This window comes from Pyxicephalus adspersus, chromosome Z (assembly GCF_032062135.1).
Source record: "Pyxicephalus adspersus chromosome Z, UCB_Pads_2.0, whole genome shotgun sequence".
Taxonomy (NCBI): Eukaryota; Metazoa; Chordata; class Amphibia; order Anura; family Pyxicephalidae; genus Pyxicephalus; species Pyxicephalus adspersus.
In genome coordinates this window covers 24474903-24501632 of record NC_092871.1, presented here as the reverse complement: position 1 = coordinate 24501632, position 26730 = coordinate 24474903, and the positions used below count along the sequence as shown (strand labels likewise).

General features: G+C 37.7%; 1 protein-coding gene across 3 annotated transcripts; it reads right to left on the bottom strand.

Moving 5' to 3' along the window:
* Positions 1-380: 380 nt before the first annotated feature.
* On the bottom strand, positions 381-25679 carry LOC140343556 (UAP56-interacting factor-like). 3 transcript variants are annotated; one of them, XM_072430255.1, is made up of 10 exons: positions 25448-25679; positions 13355-13489; positions 11939-12087; positions 9709-9806; positions 8214-8298; positions 5219-5256; positions 5055-5129; positions 4867-4908; positions 3390-3510; positions 381-2028 (listed from the first exon to the last, which is right to left on the bottom strand). In XM_072430255.1, exons 1-10 carry the CDS (start codon positions 25521-25523, stop codon positions 1933-1935), a joined length of 915 nt encoding a protein of 304 aa, XP_072286356.1. In that variant the 5' UTR covers positions 25524-25679; the 3' UTR covers positions 381-1932. The 3 variants fall into 3 exon arrangements, with proteins under 3 accessions (XP_072286356.1, XP_072286355.1, XP_072286354.1); XM_072430254.1 differs by having other exon boundaries at positions 5219-5259; positions 8214-8295; XM_072430253.1 differs by having other exon boundaries at positions 5219-5259; positions 25448-25677.
* Between the last annotated feature and the right edge of the window lie 1051 nt (positions 25680-26730).

Sequence of the window (26730 nt, the reverse complement as noted above, 5' to 3'; positions counted from 1 at the left end):
TAACAATAAAAGGGCACAACGACTGGCCAATGACGCCAATGAATTGTTCTGCAGTACACTTTCTCCGGTACACGTCACTTCCTGCATCGTTCAAATGAACGTATCTAGTGTGTGTACATTATTGGTGGATTATTTTTGAATGATCGTATCGTTTCAGCATGTACAGAATTGTGCACTATACAATGGTTCAAAATAATCGTTCAAAATAATCGTAAATAATTGTTGATCAGTCGTTAATCATTTATTTTCTAATGACAATTATTGCATGTGTGTACATAGCCTTAGCCTTACTGAAAAGGTTTTCAACATTTATATTTATATACGCTGCAAAATATATGCACAAAGAAGTTTTTAATCAAACAAGAAACAAGAAAAACACATCTGGGTATATATAATGAATTTTAATAAATGCAATACATAAAATATTTTGAAAAAACTCAATAAAAAGTTTCAGTAGAATTTTAAAAAGCCCACTTCAAGCTTTAAAAACAAATTGCATAGCTTCTGTCAAGTTCTCACAAAGTCTGGTACTAAAGTAGGCCTGTGCTAGAGAAATAATCTCATAAAACATATCTCCCATCCGATCCTGAGGTTATTTAAACAGTAGATTCGTCAGGCATTTCAAGTGCTTTTGTGAATCCAGTGGCAGGAGTGGTAGCTGTCTAGAATGCCCATGTACATATTGTAGTGTGATTCTCAACTTAGGACTTCACCTTTCCAATGAAAACATGGGTAATATAACCCATAAACAGGCATGAAAACCAAAAAATAAGAAAGAGGATGGCGGTGCCTGCAAGATATGGGACAGGTGAGTGTTTTTAAAAAAATTGCTGTCAAGCAGGTAAGGATATCTTATTGCAGAAGCGACATGGGCTATCTCTTCTGCAATAAAGGACCTGGGCGATCTCAATTTTCAAGTTTAGTACTGGCTATCATTTTCCTAGATCGAATATGTGTGCTTCCTGTTACTAATGTGGCTAATGGGCCAATGCTTCTTCAAGGAAAATGAGAGTCATACCAAAACTGTTACCCATGTATAAATTTGCTTTTGTCATCTGACAAAGTAAAGCCCCATTGTTTGCATTGTGTTATGATGTAGTCTTCAGCTGTCATTTGAGCACAGCCAATCAACCAAAGAAAGGTGAAACCTTCTTCTGGAGCTGAGGTACTAAAGAATTTTCAGTTTCTTATTTTCTTCAAGGTTTTGAAGCTCTGTTCCAAAATGTTCTTAAACCTGGAAATGTCACTGCATTCAAACATAACTAACAATACATTCCTTGTTTTTTAGTGTTCTAAAAAAAGGCATTGTCTGTACCAATTTAAGTTAACTAATTGAGCAGCAAAGTGTACCATAACCAGGGTGCTTAAATGGAGTTAGGGGTTTGTCCGGGATATGTGACCATGTAATGCATTATCTTGTCTTGCTTTAAAATATGTCAAAGTTGTGCTGTCTGGAACTTAGTGTGATACAACTTCGTGGCACTTGTGCAAAGCCTTAGGGAACCACAGTGATCAGACAAAAAATCCTTATGCTTGTTGCATGATCTGGCAGTTAAAGAACAATAAATCCTATTGGTACATCCTCTTTAAGAAACAAAATACATCAAGCTTCTTCTAGAATAACATAAAACAACAAACCAATTTCCTGGATCTAAGATCAGTAATCATATCAATCCAACACAACACAACACAAAGTATCTGCAGCCAATGTAGTCTCCCCGGTATTCTATAAACCTATACTAATACGTAATACAAATAAGTCAAACCTCTCAAACTATCAGCACAAACATATCTGAACATTGCTAAATTCTGTAGCTCAGGCCTACAATGCATTGCATTGAATGTGACTCATCTATCAAGAAGTAAATGTCTTGGAGCAGAACAGTTGAAGTTCAGCTGTGTTTCTCTCTTCTTTGGAAAAAAAAGTTGATGTTAAGCAAGAGTGACTGTCCGTCCTCCTCGTCTGGCGGGTGTAAACTGTCCTTTAATCTTGAGAGAGGAAAATCGTTCATTCAGTGTGACATTAGTCTGCAGGATACACAACACTGCATTAGCAATTTTCTTGAAAAGAATGGCAATGCTTGCTAAAGTAACAATAATCCTTGACATGTATCATGAAATGTACAACAATTGGCCACCAGTGACATCTAAAGAACCACTGAACATAATATAAAATGCAGTTTATATAATAAAAAAAACACAAATTAGCCTTTTTATCATTTACTTTTCATGACATACATGAATTAGCAATGAATACTTATTTTTGCTCACACAATTATTATTCTCCTTTTTTAGGATTATTAACTGTGCAACGTCCTAGCACTATCAATAGGTAAGAATGTATTGGAAGACATAAACTTGCATTGAAATGCTTCTACATAAAAACCTTGGGATAATATCACATTTCTGGTTTCTAGAAATAATGTCAATGGCTCTATTTATAAAACAGGGAATCTGACATTCCCTCAAACATTCCCTAGTGGGAAACAATTACTGCCATTGAAACACATGGACCTGGAAAATTCCAATGAAGGAATGTTTGGAGGAATCTCTGATTTCTTGTTTTATGAATAAAGCCCAATATGCCTACCTAAAATCCATTAAAAAATGAATTTCTCAATGTACAGGTAGTCCCCGAGTTAAGGACATCTGACATACAGAGGACTCTTAGATGTGAACAGGGCTTCCCTGCTCATTCTTGTGCAGGACAGAGGCTTGATGGAGGGGGGGCGGGGTTTGCATTATTTGTAGAAGAAGTATTTTGTTGTTTGGGAACATCTTGGAACTCTTTAATGACAAGGACAAACTCTGCAGTGTTTCTTTTTGCATATTAAAGCACAGCTTGCTCCAGAAGTTAATGAATGTCTAGGCGCCATGAAGTTTTTTTCTTTGTTTGTAAAATACTCACAGTGAGGATTTTATACAGTAACTGACACCACGCTGCCTAATAATATGTTGAGACAAACATCTGTCCTAATTGCAATTAATAAAATAAAGTACATGTTCCGACTTACATACAATTTCAACTTAAGAACAAACCTACAGTCCCTATCTCGTATGTAACCAGGGGACTACCTGTACAATGCTAAAATATTACAATCACTTTAAGTGCCATATAGATGTTTCTAGTGCACCTCCTTAGAGTGATTAAGTGATCATGTATATTGACTGCAAAAAAAAAGAATAGGGAAGTTAAAAAAACTAAACCAAAATGTTGAAAACACATTTGTATGGTGATATGCAGACTACACAGTTCACCTTACAACAGTATGTTTTAAAATGTTCCTTCTCATTCAACTTTTCTATTTGGCCATTACTGCTTTTCAATTTTGCAACTACAACCATTTTTACATTTCAAAACTGAGCAATTTGTAAAGAAATGAACTCACGTGATTTGCCATAGCTCGGAAGTTGAATCTCAATGGCACACCTTTGGGAGGAGATCCTGATGGCGGAAAGCCTGTTTTCCTAAATCTCCCACCAGGTTGCTTCATTCCTGGTTTGATGGTTCTGTGACATTAATTAAAATTGAGAAACATTGGATTGCTAGAAATTAGTAATTAGCCAAGACAGTGTTTAAACAGCCAAAATTTGATGAAGCCAATAATTAGCAAAGCAAGAAGATTTAATAGTTCAAATTGGCAAATTAACATTAACACCTTTGTTTAATTAAAGAGTATGGATATCAACATCACCCAATTATCCATAAAAACAGAATTCAACTTTCATTTAGTTATTTAGTTAAGAATTCCTCCCTGCTACATGGTATTTCCTGTTTTATTAAAGTAGAGCTTAGATCCTATACTTAGTATCCCTGCCATATTGAATTCATATTTGCAATCCTCAGATCAGTGCTCAACCTTTTTTCCAAGTACTCTGTGTACCTCTCTTCCCATCTGATTCCTAGCTAGTAGGAGTACAGTATTGTACATGGACTTCCTTTGACTCCTTAACTTTTATATTATATACTTGTATATATATTTGTATACACCTTACCAATCACTTCAAGGGGGAAGAAAGGAGATTTAAGTGACTGCCAATGGCATGGGTGTTGGTGCCAGGTGGGGTGCTGTGAGTATTTCAAAAACTGCTGATCTGCTTAGATATTCACTGACAATTATCTCTACAGAGCTGACAGAGAATGATCCGATAAAGGGAAAATAGTAAATGTGAAGCGGTTTTCTGGACATACATGCCTTGTTGAGGCTAGATATCAGAAGAGAATGGCCGGACTTGTTCAAACTGATAAAAGAGCAACAGTAACTAAAATAAACACTTTTTACAACTGAGGTATGCAGAAGGGCTCTGAGCTTACAATATGTTGAATTTTAAAGCTGACTGGCTACAGAAGCAGGCGACCCCATGAGGTGCCACTCCTCACAGGTAACTATAGGCACTTGAGGCTACAATATGCATGGTCTCACAAAAATTTGCCAAGAAAGAATTGAACAAACTTTGCCTGGTCTGATGAGTCTTGATTTCTGCTGCAACTTTAAGATGGAAAAGGATTAGAAGCAATGTAAAAAATGGGCACATTTTGGATACAGGGTGAGCAAATTTGTGAAAAAACATTTCTAAACAGGTTTGTTTTTTTCATTGTATTACATTCTATGAACAAGCTCCAGCATTTAGAGGTGAACACCTTTACTTTGTGGCACCATACTCACAATGCACAATTACCCTTGAGATTGACTACAATGTAGAAAGTGCAAGTTTCGGGAGATTCATACAATTAATAGGGTTAAAATTGTTTTATGTTTGTGTTATAGAAACCCACTCCATTTCCTAGACATCTTTTCATGTTACAGCACATGTAGAATAGGTTGATAATGATTGTATTACAGAATAAAGGAAAAAAATACTAACCCTAATGCCTGGTATACACGAGGGGGACCAACATTTTTATTTCTATTAAAGAAACAAAAAGGAAACAGTGGATCAGCTGATATTGGAAAGTCACCCAACTTTTGTTTAACATTTTCACATTTCTTGTCAAACTATCTGTATGTTTTATTTATATAGATTTATTAAAGCAGGAAGTTAATTATACTCACTGTGCGCCTTGATTTCCTTTTAGGTTAAGAACAGAAACTGTTAGGGTTGTCCCAAAACCCTCTTTGTTCTGCCACCTGTTTTAGAATTTTACGTAAAATGAATATCAAATTCCATTTTTTAAGTTATATTAATACAAATATACATACAAACTGTACAAACAGACCTGGTGTTCAGTTGCTTTTTACCACGATTCAATGTGAACTGCTGTGTTGGATAGAAGAAGACAACATAAACAAGACTTATATTTCACTAAAAGCACAGGTCAACAAAAAAGTAGTTTTGATAATCATTGGAAACCACAGCAACCTTTTCTAAATCAATTTTTCGAGCAGATTTCAGATCTGTTTTCAGTTTTCCCTAAAATGTACAGTTCCTAAGTTATGAGTACTAATATAGTTAACATTGTACATGCATGTATTTTGTACTAAAATGTAAGCACCATTGCAGTGAATGTTACTACATCTTCTGTGTGAAGTAAAATAAGGCACACTGTGGTATAGATCTACTGAACAGTGTCAGTCAGGTACCATTGTTTCTTCAGAAATGCTTAGAGTATGATTTTCTTGTGTACTCTTTGTCTGGATTGTCGCTGTACAGCATCCAGCAGTAGTCAGCCATCATACTTTCATTCCAGAAACCTTGGTAGCAGTTCTCCATTAATTGAATGTCCTGGTCAAAACGTTCTCCTTGTTCGTCACTCACCATACCAAGATTTTCTGGGAAGAATTCTAGATGAGTGCTGAAAGGAATATAATTTTGCTGAGTTTTGAATTTAAGTTGTTTTTGTGTTTTTGCTATATTTTGCAGTTAATTGAGTTGTGTCTAAACTAGTTATATCCTCCTTATCAGTAGGTCAATATTTGCTCCATCCTTACCTTGAAACTTCTTACCTTGAAACATCTTGCTCAGCGAAGTTGTTAATTAAGTTTCTTGTTACTGACTAACTACTAAGTGTCTTCCACCTTGTTGTCTGACTATATAAACTGTGATGTGAAAATAAAGATTTGAGACAGTATATAACTATATATGCTTAACATGCATGTTGTGTTAAATCACTGCTCCCAACGCGTTGAAAACCGAGGTCAAGATAGAGAGGGAAATATTGGTCTGGGATCAATAGGAAATCGCCTTAACAAGTGCAAGAAATGTATTTTTAATGACATGCGACAACCCAGTTTCTGGTAAATCAAGCAGATTCTGAACTCATTCCTTGTATGCAGGAGACTTATGGTTGCCCAGGAAATGTTCACACAGCCACTTGAATGCATCCCAAGCTTCTAGCTCAGCTGCTGACATTGTTTGAAAACATCATCCTGCAAATCAGACTTGATTTGTGACCCTATAAATATCCTTTCTTTCATTTTTGCAGTGCTTATGTTTGGAAACTTCTCAACAAGGTACTGAAAACCCATTGAGTTTGATTTACCCATGAACTTCACAAGGTTCTTCATCAAGCCTAACTTGATATGGAGAGGTGGCAAAAACTTTTTATGCTGATCAACTAGAGGCAGAAACTTGAAACTGCTTTTTCCGGGATCATAGGTATCTCTTGGTAGCCAATCACGCTTGACATAATGGTCTCCCGTAGATTGGCTGTCCCACAGGCATAGGAAACAGCAATATTTTTTGAATCCTCCTTGCATTCCCATCAGCAAGCCAATGACCTTTAGATCCCCACAGATGTTCCACTGGTGTGTTTTATACTGGATTGCTTCAAGTAGTAACTTTGTGTTGTCATAGGACTCCTTTAGGTTAAGTCAATAGGCAATCGATAAACTTGGTTTGGAATTACCATTATGCAGTAGGACTGCTTTCAAGCTTCTTTTAGAGGAATCAGTGAAGATACTTCATTCAGATGGAACATGCTCTTGTGACAAACTGTTAAAGAGTGCATTTATATCATGACAGTAGCACAGTGAGCCATAACTAGTGATGAACGTTGTCAAGTTATGATTTTGTTTTCTGTAGTGTGTTACAGTTACACACTTTGCAAGCAAGTGCTTTTGTTTAAGCCTTGAAGCAAGAAGTTCTGCTTTTTTTGGAAAGATTTACATATTAATTCTCAATAATCAGCCAGGTAGTCATGATCAGATGATTCTGGGTTGTAACTGGCTGCAACTCCTGCGCATTCCTCATCACCTTCTACAGAAGCAAGTCCATCATGTGGCGGTACCAGATCTGGCAATGAAGGAACAGGCCTAATTGCAGAATCGAGGCTGGGATATACAATTTTGCGCTTATTTGACCTAATAGTTCACTTTTGTTGACGCGGCAAAAATAGCAGTCTATTGTATGGTCTCGCGGTTCTCCCCACTGCATCGGGATTGCAAATGACATTGCTGCTTTACACTGATTTAGCCAGTCACGCAGTCCGTTGGAACAACTGGTACAGATGACATGTGGAGCCCAAGATTTGTCCTGGTTACCAAGTGGACAGCCGAAATATAATTTGTATATCTTTTTAAGTTCTGTGGTAATTTGGCGACGTTGTGCTTTCGCTGTGAATGAACCACACACGTAACAGAAACTGTCTGGATCATTAAGGCAATTTCTAGACATGATGACAAATGAAATCAATCGCAGTTAGTGTGGTCTCCAACCTTAAAAGAAGAAAACTGTTGTTAAATGTTGTATTATGTTAAACGCTATTTTTAATGAATTTCACACAATATATAATTAGCTGCATCACAAAAACTAGGCGTGCTAGTGAAAAACTGAACACAGATTTGAAATCTGCATCAAAAATACCACAAAGCCCTCAAATTATATCTGATGAGAATGACATGTTGACCTGTGTAGTTATACCAACATATTACTAATTCTGTGCAATAGAAGTTCTATAAATTACAATATTTAATCTAAAAAAAAAAAACTAGCCATACATCTAATACTGCATAAAGTCAGTATTGTCAAGTCATGACAATCATCTTTCCACTGGCTCATGATTTTTCTCCTAGGCACGTTTCATTGACACATCCACCCTGCTGCCTTCCTGAATATGTAATGTCAAAATCCCAGGAGGCTACAAGATTAAAGTAAGCAACCACTAGTCTTATTTTAACTTAAATCCCTGGACCAGGCTTTAACTAACATGGAGATCTTATCAGTTATTTTGCATTTATAGCCCTACATCAATTTCTTATCTCAACAATACTTACTCTTCTGTTTTCATTAACTGCATTTGTTCTTTGCTGACCTTGACCAGCTCTGAACTGTAGTGTTCTGTTTTGTGAGTTGTTTCTGCTGTAATAAATATTAACATTATTATTATTAATTATTCCCAATAGGAGATCATGGTAAATACTAAATTTAAACAGACTTCTGTATGCTCCAAACCCCAACCATACTGTATGTTGTGCTGCTGTGTGCTTTGGCTGGGTCAGTTTTTATGCACAGTGCTTCATATGTTCAATAAACATAAATTAAAATCTGCTTTTTAAAATATTCAATCATTTCCAGTAATTGGGAGTATATGACCCTTTTCCTTGTAGATAGGATAGGAGTTTGGATAGTATATAATGATTTTTTTTCTGGACTTTTGTGCATAACGACATGAATGCATAAAGCATTGTAATCATCTAACGGATGTAGCATAAAATTTTACAGATAAAAGACGGGTTGGGCATATGGATATCAAGAAAAATCAAAAGGTACCTGGTGATTGGTTACCCAGGCCCCCCATGTGAATGTCACATCAGCAGGGTGATTACCAAGCTCTGTGCAAGTCATGATTGCACAATCAGGTGCAAAATCTGAATACCTCCATCAGAAAAATTCAGCCAGTTCATTGTGTCCATTAGACACTTTAAAAGCAAAAATTTTTAAGGAACCAGTCACAAAGCTGAATATCAGTTTCAGAAGCTTATGAAATCATATATTCTTTAAACTACTTTCATTTTCAATAGCAGCTGCTGACTTTTGTAAAGGGCAGGAATCTAGGCCACTCTGATCAGGAAAAGTTTTGACAATTATTAACAAAATCAAAGCTTGCCAGCCTTTTTTTTCATCTAACAGTTTATTCTGAACATCCATAGCCATCATTTAATTAGTATTTTGGGGATATTTTAGTGGTTGGGAGGGATCAGGCAAGTCCTGACACAACCAGTAATGCAAAGCTCCTCCTGATCAGAACAAGCATTTGGGCCAAGACCTAAAGTTAATTCCCCTCTGGAAGCCTTCACTATGTACATAGGTGCCCCCTAGTTGTGGGGTGTGTTTGGTGGGTTAAATCAAAATTATTCAGTCCCAAAAAGAGTAAAATAAGAAATCTGTCAATAATGTAAGCCAGTGCTCTAAATCCACGTAAATGAGTTTGTGCAAATTGCAGAAACTAACGCTCTACATTTAGTGCTATGTAAATACAATACAAAGTGGGTTGTTTAGGCAGACAGCTTTAAAATGTTTGTTACTAATTTTACTTTTATTTTTTATTTATAAGCTTAAAAAGTCTCCCTAAGACATGTTCCCTGAACCCCCTGTAATTTGTCACTTGTTCTGGGGGGTTTCCTTCATTTTGTTTTTCAGTAACAATAATCAATAGGACAAATAGGAGGGTTAATCTATCCAAAGCAGATTCTTGAAAGGGGCTCTATCCAAAAATAATACCAAAGGTTCACCCTAGAGAAACATTTTAAATATCATTCCTTCACCTACCTTCTTGTTATCATCTGTACTGGCCCAGCTGGTGCTTTGTATTTTCTTGTTATCTGCCTTGCCTTCTGTGATTGTGCTTGTCCCCGGTTCTGAGAACTCTGTCAACATAAAAAAAGCAAAGACTGCAGTTGTTGGATCATGAAGAAATTCAAAACTCTATTGCTGCTTGTGCTCTGAATGATGAAATTATATTTGTAATAAAAAATAAAAGTACTTGTGTATAAGATGATCATAATATGGGTTTATTTCCAACTAACATAACACGGCTCAGTACCACTAAGCCAATATAAAATGGCATCTACATTTGAATTCTAGATAGGGGGAAGTAGCATATAATTCACCAAGCAAACTGATTGTCTAATATGGAAAGTACAGTAAAAGCCTATTTAAAGTAACAGACAGTTTTTTTTTATCAGAAAAATTGCATTATTCATTTTCAGTTTGCTCCTATTTGTAAGGTGGCAAAAGACCACCACTTTTATATCTAACTCCACTTTGCATGTTTCTCTTCCATTCACCATAATTATACATTTTTTTGCCATTTTATAGATTCACCAATTGCAAATATGAAGAATGACTTTAAGGACAGTAAAAATGTTTGTTTCAGCACTCTGATCACCAATTTTGCAGCAATCACCACTTTTAAAAGTATTTTAGGTCAGAGGTCCCCAACTCCCAGTCTGACAGGTGAGCCACACTGGCCAGAACCGCGGACCACGTCTCCCATCGGGATTGAAGGCTTAAGGCGGTGGGGGGGTTTTGTCTCTGGACACAGACCTGCCATGGTAGAGTGAGCGGGTTCTGGCATTATGACATCATCTGGGGGAAGTTTCTTGCCCTTTGGTTGACCCATGGCTCCCAGCGCATGTGTGGTCCGGAGTCCGTGAATTTAGTGGTCTGCGAGCTGCAAAAGTATGGGGACCACTGTTTTAGATGATTGTGCTTGCATTGTGATTGTGCCTAAAAGTCTTAGGGCCACTTACCACCACTTTAAAGTGATGATCACAGCTGAAAAAAAAGTGTTCTTCAATTGCTCCATTCAGATTAATATAGCTTCTGATTACTAGAAGCAACTAAGTAAAAGGAATAACTGGGATACATCAGAATGTGTAGTGTGTATAGAAAAACTGAACTGAGTCTTCTGTTTACTTATGTAAAAAATAACTATACAGGTAGTCTCTGGGTTACATACCAGATAGGGACTGTGGCCCTGTGCCTTTTGTGCAAACTTGTTAGGTCCATGTTCAGTCTAATGTATAGTAATACAGGTAGTCCCCGAGTTACATATGAGATAGAGACTGTAGGTCTGTAGGTTTGTTCTTAAGTTGAATTTGTATGTAAGTTGGAACAGGTACATTATTTTAGTAAATGCAATTAGGACAGATGTTTGTCTCCACATATTATCTATTTTTACCTTTCTGTGCATGCAAAGCGTGGTGTAAGTTACTCCATAAAATCCTCACTGTGAGTTAATCACAAACAAAGCAAAAACAAAATAAAAACTTTTTTTCATTAACTTCTGGAGCAAACTGTGCAAAAAGAAACCACTGTAGAGTTTGTCTTCGTCAATAAAATGTTACAAAAGGTTGCAGAACAGCTCAGCCCTTAAGATCACCCACAACCTCAGATGTGTTTAAAGGATTTCTTCTGCAAGTCATGTGAACTGCACCCCCAAATCGGCTCCTGGATTTGAACAAGGCTTTCCTGCTCGCTCATGTGAAGGATGGAGGCTTGATGGGCGGGGGGGGGCCATCAAGCCTCCATCCTTCACATGAGCGAGCAGGAAAGCCTCGTTCATATCCAAGAGTCGTCCTTATGTTGAATGTCTTTACCAAAGGGGACTATCTGTATTAGAAAGAAGTCATTGAATCAGGAATGAAAATATTCAGGACTAACAAAGTTTAGAAAACTGAAAATTTCCTTTTATATAATAGATTTTTAGAAAACTCGATTGAGAGTATGCAAGCACCTTTTAGTCTCACTGGTGAGGGTTACAAGAATAAGTCATGTGAGAAGGTGGGCCGAAACTCTACCTTTAACCCAAGATTGTTACCATCAGAACACGACACAGCAAGGAACTGTAAGTTAGGCTCCACCAAAGCTACTATCAACCTGGTACCTGGGACCATCTGCAACCCTGTGATCTCTTTTCAAAGAGTTTGGTTCCTATGAAACTAAGCACATAATGATTTATTACTAGTTTTCTCAAAGCCAAAAAGAACTAAATTACCGATGTACTTGTGTTTGGCCGGTGGAGTGGACTCACACCACTGAAGGATGCTGCAGCTCTATTCCGTGTAACTGGCCCAAAAGATGCATTTCTTGTATTGGTACGGGAAAATCTTTGTTGTTTGAAACCAGATTTTAGTCTTCCAGACCCTGAAATATAGCACAGATTTAGCTTTCGTTGTTCTTTTAAAGTATGAATTTAAAATAATTATTTTGTATACTGTATGCTCTATAACAGTGATTAAATAGTGTTAGGAAAACATTTTTTTAGTTTCGGATTTAGTGTGGAGGTGTTACAGTTTTACATGTTTTTATTGCAGCATGTACTTCTGCTGGGTAATCTAACCCTCTTCATTTGTCCTGGGGATCATTGTCAATAAGGCATTAAGGGCCTGATTTACTAAAGCTCTCTAAGGCTGGAGAGGACACACTTTCATCTCAGCTCAGTGATCTGGCAAACCTGAAATGGATCTGGTCCAGGATTGAAAACATTTACTAACAAATAGCAAATACCTTTTAAAAAATCCATTACAGGTTTGCTGGATCACCCAGGTTCACTGATGAAAGCATATCCTCTCCAGCCTTGAAGAGATTTAATAAATCAGGCCCAAAGTGAGAGGGGACACAACAATTTTAGTTGTCATCGGCACATTTGGTGAGAAAAATCCCTTAATACGGACAATAGTTCCCGAGTCAACTTCCTTGGGTGAACATTTTCCCAAATTTGTTGCTACATCTTGAAGGTAGAGCAGGTAAATGTCCCAATAGGAGTACAGACAGCAAAAATTGAAGTGATGGGTGTTTTAACCTGCTTTCCCCTTTAAGAACTAAATAAAGGTTTAACTATAGATGGGCAGACGTCTACCAGAGAATGATAGGAGGGAATTATCTGCTTCTAGTTTTTAGTTATGAGAAAAAGAAAATCAATGAATTCAAACAATGTTCTAAAGAAGAGTGGGCAAAATTATCCTTTGCAATGATATTAGAGACAGATAAAGACATACATAATACAATTATTGCTACTAAAGGTGGTTCTACAACTTATTAAATCATGGGGTATACATAATTTGTCACACATGGGTTCTCATTTTTTGGCTTCATTTTTATTAAATAAACAAAGATTAAGTGGAATATGTTGTGTGTTTTTTTTAAACCTGAGGTTAGAATTCAATAATTTTTAAACCTTCTAGAGTACCAGATTAGTTTTTATTATGGTTTGATACATAAGAGAAATGAATGAGAATGTATTCTTCCTCTCATGACTGGTACTGTACATATCACCCATCACTTGACTATACATGCAAAAGTGTCTGATGTGTAGAGATTTACATATTCTGTAGATTATTACAAAATCAAAAACTGTCAAAGCAGTTACATTTTGATATGTTTAGTACATGTAAGATACATCTATACATACCTTGTTGATTTCTTGGTGGACCTCTAAAAAATCTCTTGTTTCTAAAATTTCTATTTCTTATCCTTGCATCCAGTCTATCCTGGTTTGAGGAGGGCTGAGTATCTGATTCTTCTTTTTGAAGCTTTATGATGTCATCTAAGTGAAAAAAAAACACATTATTTGTACATATATAACCATTAAGAAAGAGCATGAAGTATATATGTTACTCTTGAAATGTATATACAGTGGTACCTTGGTATAAGTCCGCTTTGGAATAAGTCCAACTTGGTATAAGTCCTGTTTGGACACGAAACATTTTGCTTGGTATACAGCCTTTGTGCTAGATTATGGGTTAAAATGAGTCAAAACACATCTTTACGTCTCTGGAGACAAAGCCACGACTGCACAGCAGAGTCAGTACGCCAGGTGCTGCCATTCAGTGAACAACCCGGGCAATAACTCTCTGTGAATTACATAACATCTCCTCCTCCCTTCGCAGCACCATCCTAGTAGGCACTCAACTCTTCTCAGCAAGGTAAAGTGAGGTTAAATTTTCATTTATTTCATCTAATTGCTTTTGTAGTTATGTATTTTTGTACGCAGTGTTTAAATTATTTTACACAGCTACATCAATGTATAATATGCCAATAACAATAGGATTTTGTTTTCATGGGAACGGATTAATCATTTTCCTTTTATTTCTAATGGGAAAAATTTGTTTGATATAAGTCCTGTTTGGTATAAATCCAAGGATCTGGAACAGATTAAGGATTTATACCAAGGTACCACTGTATTTTTATATATATAGGGGCCTGGAAAACAGAATATTGGGGATTACAACAGAAAATCTCCCTGCCATAAATTCTGACTCTGACTTCCCCATGACGTTGGATGCATATCTGTTCATTGTGGTTATGCATATTTTTCTGTGCTATACCTCAATACAAGTTAACTCATGAACCACGATTCAGTGTGCTCCAGTAGCAATTAGTATTGTCCCTCTGCACCCCAATGATACACCCCTATATTTTCCCTATGAAATCAAACTCAACTGCAAGGGATAGATGTGTACCAGTCACAAAGAAAAGAATAGGGTTTCTATGAGAGTTTTGTGCAGGTAAACCACTTCTAATATATTTTTTTTTTGTGATTGGAGTATACAATTAAACCCCCATATAGGATATTCCAGTTTAATAAAAGACATTCCATGACAAATACTCATGTTAAGGACCCACTGAAACTCATATTTATTTTAAACAGAAGAGGAGACAAATTATATGAATTTCTGTTGATGCTGTCATATATTCTAAGGAAAGAGATACAACATAAATGAACAATACACTGAATTTTTAGGAAATAGTGACTCTTCAAACAGACATCCCTGTAGACAGGAGAAGAATCTCATTGATGTGTTCTGTCATTTCTAATAATATAGTGTTTGGGGCAGCTCTTTAAGGTGCTGACTGCATAATGAATATGTGTCCTTGTTACTTCCTCCATCAAAAAGACAGAATTGCAATTAACCATGCACAGTGACAGGATTCTTCTGAGAATGGCCAGCCAGTTAAAGCTAAGGATGATTCTCCTGCAAGCAACTGCTGCTGTCAGACAAGGCCTGTGTCATCAGAGTGAATGGGAGGACACAGCTGACACTGCTTTGTATGTGATATGGTCCCCATCAGAATGAAAATACTTAACCCAACGTGGCAGGAGAAAGCTAATGTGATGAGTAAACAACCTGGTCAAGCTTTAGCTGTAATAATGGCTGAAAATTGGACTTGTATGCTCAAGAACAAAATATCCAAGTACTATGAAACCTGGGATCCTTGGATCTTGTATCTGGGTTGTACAGCTTTGATTAATAGTGGAATCCTTTTTACCATTATTGCATACCTACCTCTCTACCTTCCCTCTCCTTTGTAGTAGTGACTTCCCTGGTATTGGTTGTACCACTTCTCTCCTTTTTTATTTCTTTCCGTGGTTATGATCCTATATAAAGGTAGTCCCCTGGTTACTTATGAATTTGGGATTGTAGGTTTGTTCTTAAGTTGAATTTGTATGTTTATTGGAACAGGTACCATATTTTAATAAATGCAATTAGGACAGATGTTTATTATTAGGTAGCGTGTTGTCAGTTACTGTATGAAATCCTCACTGTGAGTTAATCACAAAGCAAAAACAAGAGCCTGGACATTCATTAAATTCTGGAGCAACCTGTGCTTTGATATGGAAAAAGAAACAACTGCAGAGTTTGTCTTGGTCAATAAAGAGTTATAAGAGGCTGCAGAACAGCTCAGTCCTTAAATCACCCACAACCTCAGCTGTGTTTAGCTAAAGATTTCTTCTGTAAATCATGCAAACCGCCCTCCTAACAAGCCTCTGTCCTGCAAAGGAGCAAGCTGGGAAGCCCCGTTTGTATCTAGGAGTCGTCCATATGTCGGATGTCCTTAATTCAGGGACTACCTGTAATGATAAATGTATTTATGTCTCAAACGTAAGAAAATTCCTCACTGTTATAGATACGACAGATTGTTCATTTCTGTATATTATACTTTTATGTGGTATTGTAACTGAGATGATTTGAAGATTCTATAATTGCAACATTTCCCCTTTCTCCCATTCCCTCATTCATTCTTCCCCCTTTTTTTCTTTTCTTTTTTTGTACTTTCTTTTTTATATGAAAACTTTTCAATTTAAAATGTGTGAAATAAAAAATTAATCATGTATTATATGTAGAGTTGTCTTTTATGTATATTGAACTCATATACATTTAATCCACATGTAAAACTGCCCTTATCTGTGGGCACTCTTAATAGCATCCCAGTAGTAAAGTCTATTGGGTAGTTCAGGCTTCAAATATCTATCATCCAGTAAGTCATTAGAGTAAATGGGTCTATCACAGTGGCAAATTGCTGCACTAAAATATAGGTCACCCTGCAATTCCACTATATAGAGCATTGTGGATACAACAGAGCAAAATAACAGGTTCTTCACCTTTATATATTCAGTCATTGACATTACTTTAGCCTGATATGGCCCCAGATAATCTATTTTAAAGAGCACAACAGACCTTGAAGTCCCACATATTCAGTATATATAATTGTTCCCTGTACAAATAACCACACTTTTATATAATAAATGGCCTGGACATATCCCTAAAGAATGAGAGCAAGTACAATGTATTAGGCCATTGTTTAATGTTTCCTTAAGAAGAATAGAATAGTATCCTAATGCATTAAATCCATTTTCAAATTAATGTTAAAGGACATGAAGAACAGACTTACTGGACATATTGGGGTATACTATTTTTTTTCCTTTTTTTGTCTATTACAATTGCTGTCTTTATTCTTTGGTAATACATTTGTATTTATTGTGCCTATGCCCAGCTCCCAGTTCCTAGAAATTGAAATAGTGCCTTGAGGGTGAATTTATTCCAAGCAATAGAACAAACTACAAAGCAGCTGATTTGTGAAAGAATGTCATTGTATTTGTCTGAGCAAAAGGTAATGCCAAGTGACACTCCAAACAATGTACTGCAAAGATTATAATTCAACAATGCGAGCACTCATACTTAAGTTTACTTTGATATGCATCAAGGTACATACAGAAATTACTGGGCAGAACCCACTATATGCATTTTTTACATATTATACCTGTAAATAAATTTGAAATAGAATTCTTCAGACTCGTGCCCCTGCATTATATTATCTGGAAACGCTGCTGTGTTCCCTGTCCCTGTTATCCCATATCAGTGTTTCTCTACCTTTTTACCAATCCATTAGTGCAGTAGTCAGTTTAATGCAGCGGTTGCCAACTGATGGTGCACAGACCACTGGTGGTCCATGAGAAAAGTTTCATGGTCTGCGACTCTGACTGGTTCGCCCCCCAGCAGGGTCAGGAGAAGAACCCCATGGACCAGACCACGTCTCCCATATGTTTTGCAGGCTCAGGGCTGTGGGTGATGGGGAGGTCTGAGCCTGCGAGGGGAAAGTGGACAGGTTCTGACATCATGACGTCAGTATGGGGGAAGTTTCTTCCCCTTTGAGTGACACAAAGCTACCTGCGCATGTGCAGTCCGGAGTCCGTAAATTTAGTGAGGTCTAAAAGGTTGGCGACCACTGGTTTAAAGAATTCCTCTTGCATTTCTGGCCATTTGGAAGGCAACCACCCTTACAGATAGCCACAAACATCATTGGTGTTAGTTAAATTGACTTGAAAGGCACAAATTACTTATTGCTCAAGGAACCCCTAGCAACCTCTGGAGGAATCCTAGGTTCCACAGAACCCTGGTTGAGAAACACTGCTATATATTGATTCAACACTTTTGAAGCTTTTTCTGTTTTTAACAGTTGTTAAATAAAAGCCACACTCCAATGTTAACAAGAATTTCTTTAAGCATTTGATAATGTTTTGGCTACTAAAGATGTAGCTCCACTACTCCTATTTAATAGTAAAATCCACATAACAGCTTTATGTGTGCAACATGAGGATTCCATATAAGTGATCAAAACATGTAGGGAAGTTTTTAACAAATGATGTCTGCGTGAAACTGGAAATCTATAATTTGCCTTTTTACGTGAAAATAGAAATGGTTTGTTACATGTTTCTAGTTCAGTCATTAATGGATTCTATAAAATGGTAATGCATGTAAAAGTACCAATATCTCACAAGTTTTTGATCCCACCAAGTAAACTGTCAATGTCAATGCATTGTTACCTTTGGTTTCCCTGCAGTTTATCCCCCCCCACACTGCTAACTTATCATACCTTCTGCACTGTGTGGAGGTGGCCATGGTAGAGGTTGGGATTTTGCTTACCCATTCTAGTGATGAGTGATATCACCACATTATACTAATCTTCTAATCTTCTGAAACTAACAGGAATAGGCACCAGAGCCTATAGCTAGGATTTATACAGTAGATACAGGACTGAAGTGCCCTGGTACACTTGGATAACAGAAGATGCACTACTATATTTCAGGAGAAAATCCAAACAAAAGGTACATTTTTAATACTGCTTAAGCACAATTACCATTTCTAGATGTACCGGTAAATGTTACCTTTCTGATTTCAAGTCCAGTTCTATCTCTGTATACAGAATTTGAGAGATTGTTGGCTATAGCAGCTGAACAAAATTTAAAGTGAAACTAAACTCAAAAGTATGGGTGAGTTTTTGCCAGAATTTCCTTACTTCCCTTGGGTCTCCCCATGAAGAACACTGATAAAGCAGTCAACAATCTACTTTCCCCTGCTTAATAAAAGAAAAGGCACACATGTTCTGCCCAAGTGAGATGTCTTGTACGTGCCGTGTACGTGCCGTCTTCTCCTGAACTAAAAAACACTTACTCTGATTGTAGTGCACACTGTAAGCTTCTCAAAAAGTGCATTTAAAGATGCAGCAAATCAGACAGAGCCCCTTCCAGCACCACCAAGCCTTTACCTCCCCAGCCTTATTGTATGTGTTATGTTCCTTTCACGCATTGGATTTCAGTTCTTTCAATAATGGAGATTCAGCATTACATGTGGGTATTACCACAGCTTCCTTATTTCATGGAGCTGTGTACATTAGTTCCCTCCATCAGCCATGGTCAGCCTGCATTGCAAAGCAGCAAACCTTTCTTTCACTTGTTCATGATATCATTCCATGGTTTGAACACAGTTTCAGAACTAGGATAATCTTTGTTTAATGGAAAATATGGAAAATGTTAAAAGAAGGTAATTTTTTCTAACTGTTGGGGAGGGGGGGTCTTCTCCTGATATAACGTCTGCCAAGCCAGGTAAAGGTGGGAGGTAGGTGCACAAGTAACACCCCTTTGGTCCATATCAGATCCACAGAAGCCTGGTGGTAAAGAGGGGCCCTCCTCATGAACACACTAAACTTTTCTGTTCACTCATCAGCGAAGAGATCCATTATTGTAGGGCTAGTGTGTTTCTACCATGGTCCCATTTGTTTGGTGAGTGCATTCATATTCATCTGTGGACAGTGGAGGTGTGTTCCTGCTGTCTACAGTAAGTGGATTTCAGTGCCTTTTCTTTTAAGGACTTTCTTCTTTGTTTATGAACATGTTTAGTTTTTTTTTTTTGACTTGTTTTAGTGCCATATATTTTTAGCTAATATCTGTCTGGAGTTAGGTTACTCTTCTCTATGTGTACTACTCTGATTTAGGTTTTAGGGGAACATACATCAGAGTAAGAGGAAATCAATGGATAATAAAATCACAATGTAATTACAATGTGGTAATGTAGTATGACCCACGCACAGGAGACCAAATTATTTTTAACTGCTGTTCCCTGTTTTCCCATGTCGTCCAGCTCCTTGTTCTGCATGTCCCTCTTCCATTTTCAGCTCTGCTGTGCAGAAGGAATAGGTACCAAGGTACATTTGTGTACTTATCCTGGTTTAATTTAAAAACATATATTTAGTTATATGAATACAGTACTCATTTTTCTTTCAAATACCTCTCTTGTTGAAATGTTAAAGCTACTCCAAACCTGCAGTGGGGCAATATGGCTGGCTCAGTGGCTAACACCCTTACCAGCCCTAGGCCACAGGTTTAAATCTGGGCCAGGACACTTTCTGCATGAAGTTTGTTTGTTCTCATTGTGTTTCTGTGGGTTTCCCCTGTTTTTTCCCACCTCCAAAAACATGCAGTTAGGTTATTTGGTTTCCCCATCAAATTGACCTTAGTCTGTGTTAATGACATATGACTATAACAGCATAGACATTAGACTGAGAGTTTCTTTGAGGGACAGTTAGCAATTCTTTCCTCTCTGTCTTCTCCTAATATTGCAACAAGAACAGTCTCTATTTTCCTGTTCAATTTTAACAATTTTATATGGGGTAATATGAGGCCCAGGAATGTTGATTCAGATTTTGCACCATTATCAGCCTCATGGAGGTATAATACATCAGTTTATTTAACGTCTCCACACAATCATAAATACATCTCACTGACTCCCATATAGCGTCTAGAATTTATCATTGTCCTTCCTCTTTCACATGTCATGAAGTATGGTGAATCATTTTGTTCTTACTGTCAGTCTTAGTACAGCCCTGTGCATAAAACGACACTCCAGATTTAAATTGGCATTTACTTTGACTGTAGGCTAGAAAGTTGACACATAACAAACTCCATAATTTATAGTTAAACGCATCTAGCTGTAAATAACATATCAAAGCCTTTTTTTCTCTTTGAAGATGAATACATGCATGCTCTAGTTATGGCAGAATATTAAACAGCTACACAATGTATACAAAATATCCTGAGTCAGGTTCTGACTTGTTTTACTGAAATGTTTTCTTTGATCAAAAAACAAAGAAATAAACAAGAATCAAAGTAAATGTTACATTATAATTATTTCTGGCAGGCTATTGTAGGGTATGTAAATGCTAGCAGCCCAGGCAGATCCCTCTGAGCAAAGTTTAAATGGTCCTCAGTTCTTATATATACATTGGAAATATTTAAAAAGTGATTTTCACGAAAAGAAACAATCTGGTTTGTTTAAGACTGTCGTATGTGATGAGCAAAACTATTCTGCCACACGCAGTGAAGCTTTAAAAATGAATGGAAATCTGGCTCAACTTCAGTGTTCTGTTAGAACCAAATCAAATGTTGGATATTCCCGCCAATTTTAAAATTCGTAATTTTTGCAATTGTGCAGAGAAATAAATTTAGCAAAAATCAAGTTGTCATCTGTTCACAATCTATTGTTGGATGCACGCTAACTCTCTCTATTTATAAAACAGGAAATGTGACAATCTCTAAAAGTTAGTAATCAATTACTGGAAGATTCCCATCAGGGAATGTTTGAGAGAATGTCTGATTCCCTGTTTTATATAAAAGAGCCGTAAGCTGCACATGTATAGTTCAGGGTACATAGGTGGGTGCAAGGAATTCCAATGGGCATGCTTGGATGTTTTTTTATTGTAGCCTGGGGAATGAAGGTGGGTGAAAATTCTGAACCTAGAAGAGGATGAGTTGAAGATTTTGGCACGGTCAATAAAATAAAGTCAGGCAAGTTTAGTTTTGCATTAGGGCTGATAACTGGAAAACTGCCAAGGCTGGATAATCAACAAAGCCATTCCTATTTCATTCAGTTAAACTGGTGCACCACACTAGAAGGGTTATCATTAGAATGTATTGTGTTAATGTTCGTTGCATTAAGGCAGCCCACCAGAAGCAGTAATAGGGATGTGCAAGGTCCCATTTCCTCCTCAGCCAACAGGGGCTCCCAAAGAGTCCCTGAATCAGTTCAATATAGGGGCCCCAAATCAATTCTGCACAATGAAAAAACATTAGGCATGCAAAAATGTTGCCAATGCAGCACACCATAATATGTGGTATTGTGGGCACATATCCTGAGCAGCGTAGCCTTGATGCATGTACAATAAATGCCACTAAAACAAGCTAAGGTATACTCAAGTACAGCAGCAAGTAGGTGTAAATAGGTCCCAGGGTCTCATTCACATTAGAGCACATCCATTGTTGTGCATAGTCTCAGCGCTGGTTTATTGTATTATAATTCTGACACCTTTTATTATTATTATTATTACACAGTATTTATATAGCGCCATCATATTACGCAGCCCTGTACAAAGTCAATAGTTGTGTCACTAACTGTCCCTGAAAGGAGCTCAAAATCTAATGTCCCTACCATAGTCATATGTCATCAATGTAGTCTAAGGTCAATTTTTGCGGGGAAGTCAATTACTTAACTGCATGTTTTTGGGATGTGGGAGGAAACCGGAATACTCAGAGGAAACCCACACAGACACGGGGAGAACCTGCAAACTCCATGCAGATAGTGGCCTGGCGAGAATTCGAACCTGGGACCCAGTGCTGCAAAGGACAGTGTGCTAACTCCTGAGCCACCATGCTGCCCACCTTTGTTACATTTTCTCTAGTATAGTACGATGGCTCAGTTGTTAGCTCTCTGGCCTTTACAGTGCTAGGTCCCAGGTTCAATTCACGACCAGGGCACTATCTGCATGGAGTTTGCAGGTTCCCCACGTGTTTGTATAGGGTTCCTCCCACATTACATAAACATGCAGTTAGATTATTTGGCTTCCCCGCCAAAACTGACCCTAGACTGTTGTAATGACTATGGTAGGGACTTTAGATTATAAGCTCCTTTGAGGGACAGCTAGTGACATGAACTTTGTACAGCATTGCTTAATAAGTTGGTGCTATATAAATACTGTGTAATATTAATATCCACTACCATTATTATGCAGATGAAGAAACTTAAACAAGGAATTGATGGAAATAATAAAAAGTGAAACAATCTGATAATATTAAAAACTTTAAAGAATAAATATTTGCATAATAAAAGCTCATGACTGATTTTCTTTAAGGAACATTGATAAGCTATAAACCCAGTTGTGGTGTTTTCTGGATAAAATTAGTAGTTTCATTGTTCAGTTTTACTTGCTGCCTAGGTTTGATCTTCAGGGTTGAAATCAGTCTAAAGGGCTTGTGGTCTCAGCAATACAATCACATGGAAAACATTTAAAGGCCTGAGCAGTCATCAGTCTCAAATATGTTTCCCTGTGTTGACTCATATCTTGCTAAAAATAATCCTTTACAGTTTGACTAGCGGGAGCCAAAAGTAGAACTTCACACTACATCAGTGATATGTGTTTAGTCACTGGCTGCACTTAGTACAAGCACTAGGAATAGAAAAATAAAACTGTATAAGTATAAAACTGTAAAAGTAAACTGAGTATGTCCCAGACGTTTGTTTAGAAGATCCCCAGATCCTGTTTAAAGGATCTAGGGATCCTATGAATAAATAAAGCACAGTTTTAATCTGCTACTATAACATTCCAACCCCTACCAAAAAAACATGCTGACAAATCTATGTAGAATTGAAGCAATAATGTCATTATTACAAGTTATCAACAGAAAAAACAATGTTTTTGTGCACTTAAAGAGACAGCCACCTTGCAGTTACGAGTAATGTACTGGGTGTTAGCAATGTTGAGATGAATGAACTCCTATGAAGTATGTACTCCTATGAATACTACAACGACCTATCAAGACAACAAAGTGTCCTGAACCCTAAAGAAGACTGGGCGAAGGTGTTGGCACCAACAAGACAAGTAGACAACCCTTTTATGTCTTTTATGTTAAGTAAAAATTCTGTTGTTTGTTTTTTTAAGTGCAAAAAAGTTTTAAGTGCAAGTTCAGCATCGCCCCCCGCCAAGGTGATGGAGAATGAATGGGAGCACAAAGCCTCCCGGGATACCTAAGTCACAGATCCTAGGAGGCTCTTTCTGCGCATGCCTGAGGGAAGCCTTTTCCTTAAAAGAGAAAAATTTGCCGATCTCATGCACGTGCATGTGCATGAGACCTACGTCACACCTAAGTTCCAACGTTCCAACCTACGTCACACAATCTCACTCCTGGGTTGGGTGACATAGGAAGAAAAACCAAAGATGGCAGCTCTGGCACGTCGGCCCGATGGAAGAAACCTCAGGATGGATAGGACTGCCCTGCGGGATTGAAGGTAAGTGTATTTTTTTTTGTTTTAGGCACTTTTCAGTTTAGTTCCTCTTTAAGTAGGTAAAGTTCAGCTTTACTCATTGCATCATGAGAGAGAAGGTTACATGCCCCCCTTACCTGTGTGAACTGGGAATATGCCTGTAATTGAGGATAGAGTGACAGGGCAGAGGTACAAATTGGTAGTTTTGGGATGGGGGAGGGATAGATGACACAGATATTGTCATTTTTTCCTGAATTGGCCTCCTTATTACCTCTGGTAGAAGGATAGTCAATTAACTAGCACATATGTTTGACCTTCCCTGGATGGTAAGGCTATGTTCACTCTGACGGTGAGGTTGCGGTGTGTTTACCGCTTCCTTATGCCAGGGAACTGCTGCCTCTTGGAGTACACTACATGTAGATACTCCCATAGCAGCTCCATAGAAAATAAATAGGGTGGCAATGAAACGTACAGTACCACTGGTTGCTGCCAGCTATCAAATGTCCAGACGCTGTTTCTTTAAGAACGAGTGGTGCAGTAGGAGCCTGATATGGTGCCAGCCACAATAGCTACGTGGGAACTAGACCTGCTCCAGCAATCAGACTGGAAGAGGGACACCTCTATATCACAAAGATGCATTTAGTATGCAAATAGTGTTTTTTAGCTCCAAGTCAAAGCTTTGACACACCCTACTGAAAGCTTTGGACCTCCTCCAAACCAGAGGTGTATGAAGGATTAGTGGGTTAGTGGTTCAAAGTACTGAAGCAAGAAGGACGGGCTATGTCCGTGGCAACTTTCACCAAACCAGATCACTAAATGACCAATTGCTAATGGATTCTATTGGAAAGGAGTCACACATTAATGTCTATGTAGCGCTAATTCCTTCATCACTAAAGCGTCAATTATTGCACATGTGTACATGACTTTGGAAACTCATACACATGGGCAGATTTTTACTCCCAATCTGATTTCTGTTCTTGCCAATTGATCTGCGAAAGATCTAAAAAGAAGCAGCCAACTAATCACAACATATAGAATATGAGAGTCTATTTCAGGTGAGTTGGTAAAATATCCATAGATCAGGGCTGCCCAACAGGTAAATCGCAAAGGTCAGTAGATCGCGAAGCCCTGCCTTTCAAAATAAACTCTACTGCGCACAGGAGTTATTATATCCAAGTTTTTATTGTTGGTATATTATTTTGGCTTGGTCATTTTACAAGTAGCTCGCATGCCAAAAAAGTGTGGGCACCCCTGCCATAGGGAGTATTTAGGTTGAATCATCCATACAACCACCAAGGACATCCAGTTAGAATTCTGATTGCTTCAAAGGATCTCAGTGTTCCAACTAATTGATTACTAAAAAAATATTAATGGAAATGATTAGCCAAACGCAAACTCATATAACTGTATACCTAAAGTTCCAGATCTAAAAAAGCAGCCACAACCTCTCTGATGATCCAACACTAACAACTGAAATCAGCTTACTTTCAGGGTAAAACTATGACTTTACTGTGTGAAATGACACCACAACCTCTCTCATCAATACAATCCTAGGGTTAGGAACTTCTTTTAGTTTATAATGAGGTCACAAGTGTACATCCTGCTGGCAGTGACAGCTAACATGAACATACCCAGGGACATGTCAATCTTGGTATTGTCCCCCTGGAGATCGCTATTCCCCTGGCTTGCTTCTTCCATAACTTCCATGGCTGGCTGTGCTCCGGCTGATCAGACACGGGTGTGGGCCAGCAGCTGGCATCCAGCGCTGATTCTGCCCTCTGCGCCAGCGCGCATGCCTCTGATCAATGCCCATGTACGGAGGACGCCAAATAGGGACAGAACAGCCGGGACTCGATGCAGCTTCATTCCTGCGCTGTGCATAGAGGGGACAGACTGAGGAACAAGCTCTGTTCTAACATCCTGCAATAGATAAGTTGTGATTCAAGCCTAGAACACACTTTTGAAGTTTTTTTTTTTTTTTAAAAGTATGCTCTAATTTACAGATTTTTTACATTACTTTTTTTTTTATTATTATTTTTGAGTGCTTGTTTTGATCATGTTCATACAGAATACTCACTGGCATTGCTTTGTTTTAATTAAATTGCTCTGCGATGTGGCATTGCAGTAGATTTTACTATAAGCATGCGCATGCTAAAGCAGTATAAAACTATAATTCTGCTTCTGGAAACATTTTCTGATGTGATTGCATTTTTAAATGATTTCTCTTATTTTTCTATTATTGTTAGCATTGTATGATTCCAACAGGGGATTTGGCTTTTAATTAGTTGTCTGGGGTCATAAGGGTTTTTTGTGGTCATTTTTGTGATATTTTTTTCAAACTCTAATCAGTATTATACCTTATTGTTAGGCTTTAAAGTGTTCATCATTGGGACCGAATCTACTATCCTTTTTTATTTTAATTTTTATTATTATTAAATAGGATTTATACAACACCAACATATTACGCAGTGCTGTACATTAAATAGGGGTTGCAAATGACAGACACATACAGACAGTGACACAGGAGGAGGAGTAGAGGACACTGCCCTGAAGAGCTTACAATCTAGGAGGTGGGGGAAGTCTCACACAATGGGAGGGGAGATATGGAGTAGTGGGAAATAATGAGAGTTTTAAGAGACAGAAGGAAATGGGTAGGGAAGTCTGAAAAAGTGTGTTTTGAGTGCTCTTTTAAATGAGCAGAAGTTAGGAGCAAGCTGAATAGGAAGAGGAAGACCATTCCGGAGAGTCAGGCAGCTCAAGAAAAGTCTTGGACCAGTGTGTGTGTTGAGGTTATGAGTGAGGAAGTCAGTAGTAGATTATTCGATGTGCAAAGGGAGCAGCTAGGGGAGTATTGTTCTACCAGGTCAGATGGTAGGTTCATTCCTTTGTCCTTCATTATCTATGGTGTAGAGCA

Coding starts and splice junctions, on each gene's coding strand:
- LOC140343556 (XM_072430253.1), bottom strand. CDS start 25,523: ATGGAAGTTATGGAAGAAGCAAGCCAGGGGAATAGCGATCTCCAGGGG. Junction 5,130..5,218: donor AAAAAGCAACTGAACACCAG/GTCTGTTTGTAC, acceptor ATTCTAAAACAG/GTGGCAGAACAAAGAGGGTT. Junction 3,511..4,866: donor CGTGTATACCAGGCATTAGG/GTTAGTATTTTT, acceptor TTAATGTCACAG/AACCATCAAACCAGGAATGA.